General features: G+C 43.6%; 1 protein-coding gene across 7 annotated transcripts in view; it reads left to right on the top strand.

Moving 5' to 3' along the window:
- LOC138789028 (glyoxal reductase-like) overlaps window positions 1-12,087 on the top strand; it is a 93,994-nt gene that overhangs the window by 22,763 nt on the left and 59,144 nt on the right. For all 7 annotated transcript variants that reach the window (XR_011362688.1, XR_011362687.1, XR_011362689.1 and 4 more), the window contains one exon: window positions 10,236-10,337. Coding sequence is in view for 4 of the 7 variants with exons in the window: in XM_069967537.1 (XP_069823638.1) it covers window positions 10,236-10,337 (102 nt within the window). In the remaining 3 variants the exon portion in view is untranslated. The remainder of the gene's footprint in view (window positions 1-10,235; window positions 10,338-12,087) is intronic.

Here is a 12,087-nt window from a genome sequence, read left to right as displayed (position 1 = left end):
CACTACCTTGTTGATGCCAGTGTGGAGATCCTGTTGGCGAAGTCCATTTGTTAAAATACTGCCTGGTTCCTGCGCTTGGCGCTGGTTTTTTCACAGCCAGGCTTGATTCTAATGGAGGCATTTTACCAAGGGGGGGGGGATTTGTTACACTGGGGGGCACCAGGCATGCCTCTAGTGCATAGAGCGGTACGGTGCACATAAAGAAACCAGGCAGCAGTTTGAAAAATGGAATGGACCACACCACCGGGATCTCCACACCGGCACCAGCAAGGTAGTGAAAAAAAAAATCTTAGGAAATGGTATGTTCTCTTTAAAGGGGTAGTGCGGCGGTAAAGAATTATTGACAGAATAACACACATTAACACACATATTGACACAATAACACAAAGTTATACAACTTTGTAATATATGTTATGTCTGTGAATGGCCCCCTTCCCCGTGTCCCACCATCGCCACCCATGTACCCGGAAGTGTGGTGCGCTATACATACCTGATCCGTGTCGCGCCCGTCCGCCATCTTGTGCCATGACGTCCTCTTCGGGCAGCCGGCCGAACATCTCCGACTGTCCCGAGTGCCGGTCGCCCTCTTCAGCGTCATCAGATGCTCAGCCGCGATTGGCTGAGCACAGTTTGGCTCAGCCAATCGCTGCTGAGCAGCTGATGACGTGGCCGCGGCTGAGCAGCTGATGACGCGGCCGCGTCATCGGCTGCTCAGCCGCGATTGGCTGAGCACAGTTATGCTCAGCCAATCGTGGCTGAGCAGCCGATGACGCGGCAGAGGGTGGCCGGCACTCAGGATAGTCGGAGGTATTCGGCCCGGCCGTCCGAAGAGGACATCACTGGCTGAAGATCGGAGATGGAGGTCGGCACGTGACAGGTATGTATAGCGCACCACACTTCCGGGTACACGGGTGGGGGTGGTGGAACACGGGGAAGGGGGCCATTCACAGACATAACATACATTACAAAGTTGTATAACTTTGTAATGTGTGTTATTCTGTGAATAATTCTTTACCGCCGCACTCCCCTTTTAAAGTGTCACTGTCGTATTTTTTTTTTTTTTTGCAGAAATCAATAGTACAGGCAATTTTAAGAAACTTTGTAATTGGGTTTATTAGGCAAATCTGCCATTATCTGCATTCGAAAAGACTTTCCCCAGGTCCCCCCCTCCTCCTCTCAGTCACTGCTCATCCCCCTCACCCCCCTTTTCCGATGTTATAAATAAATAAATAAACATGTTTGCTATCGCCGTGTGCGTAATCGCCCCAAACTATTAATTAATCACATTCCTGATCTCGCACGGTAATAGGCGTAAGTGCCAAGAAATTCCAAAGTGCAAAATTGCGCATTTTTGGTCGCATCAAATCCAGAAAAATTGTAATAAAAAGCGATCAAAAAGTCGTATATGCGCAATCAAGGTACCGATAGAAAGAACACATCATGGCGCAAAAAATGACACCTGACACAGCCCCATAGACCAAAGGATAAAAGCGCTATAAGCCTGGGAATGGAGCGATTTTAGGGAACATATATTTGTTAACAATGGTTTGAATTTTTTACAAGCCATTAGATAAAAGAAAAGTTATACATGTTACATATCATTGTAATTGTAACGACTTGAGGAACATGCATAACAAGTCAGTTTTATCCCAGGGCGAGCGGCGTAAAAATGAAAAAACCCCAAATAAAAGAAATGTGTTTTTTTTTTTTCAATTTCACCACACATTGAATTTTTTCTGGTTTTGCAGTGTACTTTATGAACAAATTCAGCAAAGTACAATTAGTGGCGCAAAAATAAGGGCTAATGTGGGTTTCTAGGTAAAAAAATGCAACTGCTATGGCCTTTTAAGCACAGGGAGGAAAAAACAAAAACGGTCCTCTAAGGGTTAAAGAAAAATCCCAATCCATTAGACTCCATTCCTCAATATAGTGCAACAGCAAACCTGTAACAATGCAGAGGGTCCTCAGCTACCATCAAACTTCTTACACTGTGGTTTTGGCTTACAAGTGGCTTAAAGGATATAGATAGGGAATTGTTTGCCAAGCATACATTCTCTTCATTCTATGTGGTTGCATTGTTAGGCTCACGTCTGTCCCCTCATTCTGCGTTCTTGTAAGAAAAAATCTTATCCAAATTTAGAGACTGAAAGCTGCAACTAAAGAGATTCGAAACCATAATACTTGTTACTACAAAAGTTCTATTCCTGCCCTGGCATGGCAGCACTGCCAATGGAAATGTAGTATTACATGGTGCCTATTCAGATGAATAGCTATATATATATATATATATATATATATATATATATATATATATATATATATATAAAAGGATAAGTTGAGTCCTTCAGAAGAGAAATTTAAGCATTTAGGAACCCCATCAACTCAGCTATGAAGTGGAGAGGTAAAGCTACAAATCAGGGTCGCAGAGTGCTCATGTGCATAGTGCATTGGGGCATCAACATGTTTCAGACTCAATAAGTGTATGGAACTGATGTCACCTGACATTAAAATAAAAAAAACTGCTATAATGGGAGCTTAATGGCATGGTTTTCCATGGCTGAGCAGCTGCATGCAACCTTTACAGCATCCAGCACAATGCCATAATACATCACAAAACACACCACCACCACTGGGGCAGAGGAAATGTCTGTGAAGTGACAGATCACGCTTCACTCTTGTGTCTGATGGATGAGTCTGGGGTTGGTTAATGTCAAGAGAACATTACCTGCCTGGCTGCTTTGTGCCACCTGTAAAATTTGGGGAAGAAGGGCTAATGCTATTCAATCTACAAAAACCCTACTGCGTTGATCCAGAGGAAGTAAAAACCCCTATGAGGCAGATGCCAATTGTTCAATCACAGGGAGAAAATTCCTTCCCGACTTCACAATAATCCCTGGATCAATGTGTAATGTGTAGCTGTGCCAAATAGTTTAAGTTAATTGTTCTTATACTTATGAGTGGTATTAGAAATCCCCATGGTAGTAAGTATATATCTACTTTTCAAGAGCTAATTCCATCCCAGCTTACAGTCACAACATTGTAAAAGGTTAAAGGTTACTTTGACGTCATCAGAAATTCTTCAAATCGTTGGACCCATGAATCTGCGCTTGCTCTCGGTAAAGTTCACTTGGCATGAAACGTCTTGGAGTGAATACTCTACATTAATTAGAGTATTCGAGTATTATCCTTAAATGGCCAGAAAAGTGGGAGACGTACATGAAATTTAGTTGTAGGATCTGAAGCCTTGCCGTGCCATCACCCGCATAGCTGACATTCTGGAAGCGTCATTAGGAAAGCAGGCGGACTTCCTGAACTGAATTGTGCTGGGATTGTTTTCTACGGTACTTTAGATTGTTTACCAGTTTTTCTTGTGTTTATATGTACGGCCTTGTATGCAATGGTTTAGGGTATGTTCACACGTACTGGATCCGCAGTGGATTTCTCGCTGCGAATTCAAGAAATCCGCTGTAGATCCAGTTAGTGTGAACGTACCCTAAAAGGGTACTTTTGTTCATTTCTGAGTTCATATATGAAGATGACACCGCAGCCAACACTATATATAAAACCAAAGAAGCCGGAGAATAGAACCTAAGACCCATGCACTATCATAAGTACATATCAAGAAAATAACATGAATTAAAGTGGAACCCTGGACCTGAATGAAAGACAAGGACAGACAGACAGTGTGAGCCCTAGCCCTAGACTGTCCCTGCCTACTTGCAAACCCGACCTAAGGTGCTCAATGACAACTAGCCGACAGTGAAAAGTGAAACACAGAACAAGACGGCAGAACAAAGAAACGTCAGGCAGATACAGGTCAAACCGGAGATAGCAGAACAGTACAAAATAGTAGTCAAAAACAGAGGTCAGAAGGACAGGCAAAGAGGTTGAAATACCAAGCAATCCAATGCAATACAAAAATGCCAGCTTAAAGGGGTAGTCCACCCAAAAAAATTTTCTTTCAAATCAACTGGTGTCATAAAGTGCCAGAGATTTGTAATTCACTTCTATTAAAAAATCTTAAGTCTTCCAGTACTTATTAGCTGCTGTGTGTCCAGCAGGAAGTGGTGTTTTCTTTCCTGTCTGACCCCGTGCTCTCTGTTGCCTCCTCTGTCCATGTCAGGAACTGTCCAAAGCAGGAGCAAATCCCCATAGAAAACCTCTCCTGCTCTCCAGACTGGAAATAATACAACTTCCTGTTGGGCATACAGCAGCTGATAAGTACTGGAAGGCTTGAGATTTTTTAATAGAAGTAAATTACAAATCTCTGGCACTTCATGGTAGCAGTTGATATGAAAGAAAAAATTTTTTGGTGGACTACCCCTTTAAGCTACAAGCAATGTCCAAGAGCACAAGTAGGCCTTCTGTGAGATACCAGAGCCCCAGTCCAGGGCGTGATTGGACCAGCCCTCTGACATCCAGACCACACAGGACACAGACAAACAGGGAAGAAAGATACGTGGTAAAGGCAACTGTCCATCACTTCTCAGTCTAAACCATCTGCAACCTGACATTAGGCTAGCAGAATAAACCAAACAGGTGTGGTGGAACCTGTCAATCACACAGCAAGTGTTGGAATGAGAGTGCAGACTGGTAGGAAGCATGCACACTCAATCATGGCCAAAAGCGCAGTCTTAGCTGTACCTTACAGGCAGAAGACCACACTGAGGTCTGAACAGGTACTGCTATGACACTTTGGGGTGACATTTATCAAGTCTTAAAGCCCCACCCCCTTTTCCTGGCCGGGTTTACTAAGAGGAATCTGGTCCTTTTCCGAGGTGTAAACCAGGGACACAACTTGGTAAATGTCCCCCTTTTGTCTTTAAATGGCCTACAGCCCTGTCTGGCTTCTCCCTCTTTAACAGGAAGCATTTAGGTAATACATATACATCTAATAATACATACATATTTTTGATTATCAAGCCCATCTTAAAGGGGTTGGCCACTTTATAGTAAAATAGGTCAATGTATAGTAATAGTAAATGTATTCACTGTATGTACTGGCAGACTCCCATTCTCCAGGCTGTGCTGCCCTGCTCTGTTTTGTCTCTGTCCACAAGATGGCCGACATGGAAGAGCATGTGACCATGCCCCGTCCCCTGTGTCCTCCATAGACACATACAGGCTCAGTGGTGGACACTGGGGGGGCGGGGCATGTCACATGCTCCACCATGTCGGTTATTTTATGGACAGGAACACCACAGAGCAGGGCAGTACAGTCTGGAGGAGGGGAGTTTTTTTGTTTTTTTAGCTCTATGAGGTACACAGGGAGCTGCTGTCAGTATATACAGTGAGTACACTTACTATTAATGTACACTGACCTATTTTACTATAAAGTGGCCAACCCCTTTTAAGGGGGTAGTGCGGCATTTAATATTTATTCACTAAATAACACACATTACAAAGTTATACAACTTTGTAATATGTGTTATTTAAGTAAATGTTCCCCCCACCCCGAAAGTGTGGTCAGTTATGCTCAGCCAATCGCGGCTGAGCAGCTGATGACGCGGCAGTGGGGTCGGCATGAGGGACGGCTGGAGCGGTCCAGCCGGCCTCCCGAAGATGACGCTGTTGACCCAAGATGGCGGCCGGGGTCGACAGCGAATACGTAAGTATATCGCACCACACTTCCGGGGTGGGGGTGGGGACACGGGGAAGGGGGCCATTCACTTAAATAACACACATTACAAAGTTATTAAATGCCGCACTACCCCTTTAAGTTTTGGCATCAGGTATATCATGTGACAGAAAGGCCAAGTGTCTGAACCCCTGCAAACCTTTTATGCCTTTTTGGAGTTTACACTTATGTTGTTTCAAAGAAAAAGAGGATTTAAGGACTTACCATTGTCAAGCTCGATCTACAAAGTGTCGTCTCATGATCCTACAGGACTGGGCCTCCCCGCATGATCAGTGACTGTAACGTATAATTAGCATGTAGTGGTAGATCCTTCTCCTGTGTGTACAGGGCACTGACATCCCTGCCGGGCAGCACCTGACACTTTGAAGTGACATGTATTGAGACAGATTAGAGAAGACTGCTGGGTGTGAGTTTATGAGACAGTCACACCTATGCCTACATTGTAATGTAATGTACCGTAAAATAGACCTCGTGTATGGATAGTAATTATATAGAGACTTAAAGATAAATAACCCCAAATTATTTTCAGATTATCTCTAAAAGTGTTCCTCTAAGACACCGCCGTTTCTACTCAGCAGGAATAGATGGCTGCTATCTCCGTTGAGAAAAGGGATGGGCATGTCAACAATCCTGAATGTCCTCTCCTTCTTTCACCCAACATCTGCTGTGTGGGAAATGCTGGGACACCCGTACATGTTAGATGGTTGGACAGTCCTGACGAAATCTGCAAGTTCAGCAAATGTACATCTAATGTGCGTGGCCTGGTTTAGTCAACAGTCTAACTCCGCCCATCAGCTGCTGATTGACAGCTGTCTTTCTAACAAGGTATAGATAAAAAACTGCCAGAGTCTGCTGATGCTCATGAATATCCAGGACTACTGAGCACACACACATAATGGAGAAGACTACTTATTGTCTATGTTATTAAGGAGGATATCTCTGAATCAGCTTCACAGAACAATGTAAGTGATACGTCATTCTGTTCAGCTTCTCTGTCACTAGTTTATACTACTCTTAGATAGGACACCATAAACCTGCTGAAAGAGTCTCTTTAAGAATACTGTGCAGCATTTTTCCACACCTGCCTATATCTTTTGTACAGTCCTGTACGTACTGGGAATTGGTTTACACCTTTCCAATTTCCTTTCCACTATTTTCAGGCCATTTTGTGCTCACTCAGGCAGCAAATCACTTATTCCTGCGGCTTATCACACCTGCCAGGGGTATTGTGGTCATGTGGGCTCTGCCTTTACATGGTCCTTTGGGAATTGATAAATGCAGGTTTTACTTGAGTATCCTTATTCTTCATGAATTGGCAGGAAAAATGTGTCTGTGAATAGAGAGTGATATGCGTGTGACTCGGAGAGGACGTCAGCAGACACAATGAAGCCACTCCAGGCTGACCTCGCCGACTCCTCGTACACTTCCCAAGCTTCTTCCACAGTCTGCCAGGAATTTGGACATGTGGAATTTAAATGACCTTCATGAAAGACGCCAGAGGCGGAGGGCAAACTGTGTCGGCCCGGCATCTGGAATCTGTGCATTATAGATAAAAAATAAAATAGAAAAATATATACAAATCAAATTCTATTTATCTATATACAGTGGAAAAAATTAGGATTGGATATGCTGCCGACTTTCCAGGTTTTCCCACCTGCAAAGATTGGAGAGGTGTGAATCTTTAAAAAAAAAAAAAAAAAAATCCAATTTAATTTCATGGAAAAAGGATTTGATACAATAGAGAAAAGGAAACCTAATATTTGGTCCAGAAACCTTTGTTTGCAGTTACAAAGGTTGGACTTTTCCTGTAGTTCTTGATCAGGTTTGGTCACAATACAGCAGGGGTTGTGTCCCGCTCCTCCATACACATCTTCTCCAGATCTTCCAGGTTTCGGGGCTGTTGCTGAGAAACATTGAGTTTCAGCCTCCCCCCCCCCCCCCCCCCCCCCCAAAGATTTTCTATCGGGTTCAGGTGTGGAGACTGGCTAGGCCACTCCAGGACCTTGAAATACTTCTTAAAGGGCCGCTACTTAGTTGCCCTGGCTGTGTGTTTCCTACTTAGTTGCCCTGGTTGTGTGTTTTGGGTTATTGTCATGCTGGAGGACCCAGCCACGACAATGCTCAATGCTCTTACTGAGGAGAGAAGGTTGTTAGCCAAAATCTCACAATACTTGGCCTCATCCATTATTCCTTCAATATGGTGCAGTCGCACCTGTACACTTTGCAGAAAAGCAAATTATGATGTTTCCACCCCCATGCTTTATGTTTTTATGAGACCAAAAAAGTTAAATTTTGGTCTTCTTTGACCACAAGACCTTCTCCCATGCCTCCTCTGCATCATCCACAAGGCCATTAGCCAACATCAGATGGCCTGGACATGTGCTGGCATAATCTATGATTGCTTAGTGTGTTACTATCAATGTTCTTTGAGACTGTGGTCCCAGCTCTCTTCAGGTCATTGACCAGGTCCTCCCATGTAATTCTGGGCTGATTCTTGACCTTATTCAGATTCATCCTTACTCCACGAGGCGAGCCCCAGACTGAGTAAGATTTATAGTCAGTATTTATTTCATTTTCTAATATTTGCACCAACAGTTGTTGCCTTCTCACCAAGCTATTGTTCTGTAGCCCATCCCAGTCTTGTGCAGGTCTACAGTTTTGTCCCTGGTGTCCTTAGACAGCTCTTTGGTCTTGGCCATGGTGGAGAGGTTGGACTTTGTGCATGTTGGCTGATCGTCGCCTTTTAACATTACCTATTACACCAACCAATTATCGTAACTGATAATCGCTTGGTGTAATAGGGCCTTTAGGTGGCAGTGGCTACATTCTCGCAGCGGAATGAAAATCTGCTGCCACAAAGCAGAGCCATAGCCCATAACTGTACCGAGCATCGCTCGGATTTTGCTGCAAAACTCGCAGCTTAAATTCACTGCGATGCAGTATGTGTGAATCTAGCCTAAGGCTATGTTCTCACAATGTATTTTTTATGACAAGAACGGCCATTTTCAATTAAAAGACAGCCATTTTTGTCATAAAAAATGTGCTGCATTGAAGTCAATGCAAACAACGGCCGTTGTCCACACAATGTATTGAACAACGACTGTTGTTTGCTACAGCCATGGAATTAATTGACATGCCAATTATTTCCGGACGTTCTCCATTGATTTTAATCAGTGCAATAACGGCTGTTGTTTTTAAGCGCTGTCTGTAATGTCCGTTGTTCGTGAATTATGTGAGCATAGCCTAAAACTGTAAAGTGCATAGAAATACCTGATAAAGAAAAGGTTTTTTTTTGCTAGTAAAAATGAGTCCCAAAATACAGTACATTGTATGAACTTGCCTTATAGAACATTTCTTTGAGCTTTTTGGGGCATTTTAGGGCGGTTTTATAGGCCTTTTATGCAAATCAATTTTTTTAAGTGTTGCAAAAAATCCATGGAAAAAATTTTTTGCATGTAAAACGGCATATGGCAAACTAGCATATACTTTTTTGTGGGATCACACAACACAGGCGCCTGTGCTTTTACCTGAACATAGGCTACTTATGAGATTTGAGACTTTACTCTGGCACTTAAAATTTTTTTATATACTGTTGCCCTTATAAAACATAATAAACATCTTATTCTGATATTTCCATGTTCCCCTGGTGTCCTCCTGTAGCGCCTGCAGGTCCCCCGTTGACCGCCATTACTTCTGGGACAAACTCATCTCATCAGCGACAGGACAGTTCCACGACCAGTGATTGGTTGAGTGAGCTGTCACTGCTAAGGCCAGAGGTCAGTAGGGGACCCTGAGATGCTGCAGGAGGACATTGTTGGGGGGGGGGGGGTTAAGGGTCGTTCAATGCCCATGTGATGCCAGCCTAGGTCTCTCCAATGTATTTCACTTTCATCTCGAACCCACTTCTGGTTTTGACCTAAAGCACTACAGTGGTGTTCTCCCAACCAATGTGATACCAGGTTAAAGTGTGTTTTTTTTAATATATTTTTTGCAGAAATCAATAGTACAGTCGATTTTAAGAAACTTTGTCATTGGGTTTATTAGGCAAATATGCCATTATCTGCATTCAAAAATACTTTCCCCAGGTCCCCCCTCCCCCATCTCTTATTCACTGCTCATTATCAGGAAATCTCAACTTTTTTACATCAGTCAAGCCCTGTCTAATCTATGGAGGGGGGAGGAGGGAGATTAGTCGGCAGCAGAGAGCAGAGAACAAAGGATTACACAGCGGGACCTGTGTGAAAGCCGTATTCAGAGGTCAGAGAGGTCATTGCTGACTGTCAGAGGAGATAGCCCGGTGATGTAGCTGTAAATTAACTCTTTGTTGTCCTGTTTTGGTGCCTCATCTCCCTCCCTCCACCCCTCCCCTCTCCATAGAGAACCATGAAGATAAGGGGGAGAGCTTCAAACTGCTTTTTCATGATAAAAATATATTGGCTAATAAACCCAATTACAAAGTTTCTTAAAATCGCCTGTACTATAGATTTCTGCAAAAAAAAAAAAAAATAAATGTAAACGACAGTGAGGAGAGGTAAGAAAAAGCACAGATTTTACTGACTCTACTCTTTTTTTTTTTTTTTTTTTTTTTTTTTTGCAGATCTGTACTTGATGCATTGGCCTGATGCTCACATTCCTGGCAAGAGTTCCCGGGAGGCGAGAGCAGAGACATGGAAGGCTCTTGAGGATTTATATTACAGAGGTGACTTTTTTTTAGCTGGTTATACATATTAGACAACGTGTTGCAGTTTTTACTCTCTGCTGCCACCTCTGTCCATGTCAGAAACTGTCCAGAGCAGTAGCAAAGCCCAATAGAAAACCTCTCCTGCTCTGGACAGTTCCTGACATGGACAGAGGTGGCAGCAGAGAGCACTGTGTCAGACTGGAAAGAATACACCACTTACTGCAGGACATACATTAGCTGATAAGTACTGGAAGACTGGCGATTTTGAAATAGAAGTAAATTGCAAATCTATACAACTTTCTGAAACCAGATGATTTGAAAGAAAAAGATTTTTTTTTGCTGGAGTACCCCTTTAAATCTGCAGCGCTGGTCAGTTTCTCGGATTGCACATCTTTTTCTGCAGCTTGTGAGCTTGTGAATTTTTAGAATCTCATCCAATTTCTTGAAATGCTTCAGATTTTCTGCATGGAAAATCTACAGTATTTCATATTTCAGTATATACAGATACTGTTGTCCTTCTGCCCCGTCTAAAGCTAAAGCTTTGGCTGTCCAGACATGATGGGAGTTGTAGTTTTGCAACAGCTGGAGAGCCAAGGTTCCTTACCCCTGTGTTAGCCTCTATCCATGAGAATTGATAAGTAACGGTCGTTGGTAAGGATACAAAGGGACGGGAGATTAGAAGAGCTTCAAGAATCGTTTCTTATCTCCAGCATGTTAAAACTAAATAATTCACATACAACGAACAAAAGGCTGCTGCCTAGAGATAAGACGTCTTCTACTAATACTACCGTTTGACCAAGGCAACCTCCTGCCATTGTGGTACATTTATCGCCAGCTTCAGGGACACTGAATAACACAGGCGGTAGGCGGCGTCCTCCACAACTGGACAGGCCGGAGCGAGTCTGCCTCTGGTTATCACGTCTCCCTGTATACGGCTGCACACAGGAGGTCGGGGGCCATGAAGATGTCAGCTAGAGAAGGAAATGGGGGCACCTGTTACACTGGAGGAACTGTGCAAGTAAGGAGAAAGAAGTGAGACAGCAGAGTATACCAGAATACAGGCAGCGCTACCTTCCTTATAGATAATATACTCCAGAGCGACGTGCATTTACAGGCTATGTTCACACTCAGTAAGAGACCGGCGGCTCTGTGATCCGGCCAGGTCACGGAACGGCCGGTCTCTGAAAAGATCATCCCGGACGTTCTTTGCAGCTGCAGAGTTCTGATGCCACTCGCTCCACTGTGTGCACTGACAGGGTTTTCTGCGGCCGCTATTCAATGAAAACAATGTCAGTTGTTTGCGGCACCGCTAGGGATCCCGGCCGGAGCGTATACTTTGTATATACACTCCGGCCAGGATCCTATAGACAGCAAGGTAACGCATATTTCTGTAATAATCACGGCCATTGTACAACGTTGAAAATATACGTTGTGTGAACATAGCCATATCTAGTGATGCAGGACTGAAGGGTCCCCGAGGTGTGTTGTATTAGGTTATCAAAGGTTTTTCCCTGAGAGCGCCATCAGTTTGAAGCAGGGACCAGAAATCTGAATCTTATTCACTTTGCAGTAAACATTTCCAGTTCGAAGGTGGATATAGTATGAATGCCAGTTTACACATACCCTAAAGCACTGTCCCCCAACCTGCCGCTCTCCAAATGTTGCAAAACTACAACTCCCAGCATGCTCTTACAACCTTCCTGCATGAATTTGGTAAATTAAAGGGAAACTATCAGCAGGTTAGATGAATCTAAAGGCCTTATTAAAT

Source organism: Dendropsophus ebraccatus, chromosome 4 (assembly GCF_027789765.1).
Source record: "Dendropsophus ebraccatus isolate aDenEbr1 chromosome 4, aDenEbr1.pat, whole genome shotgun sequence".
NCBI classification, from domain to species: Eukaryota; Metazoa; Chordata; class Amphibia; order Anura; family Hylidae; genus Dendropsophus; species Dendropsophus ebraccatus.
The sequence above is the reverse complement of the archived record's forward strand: the minus strand, read 5'-3'. Positions and strand labels throughout refer to the sequence as shown.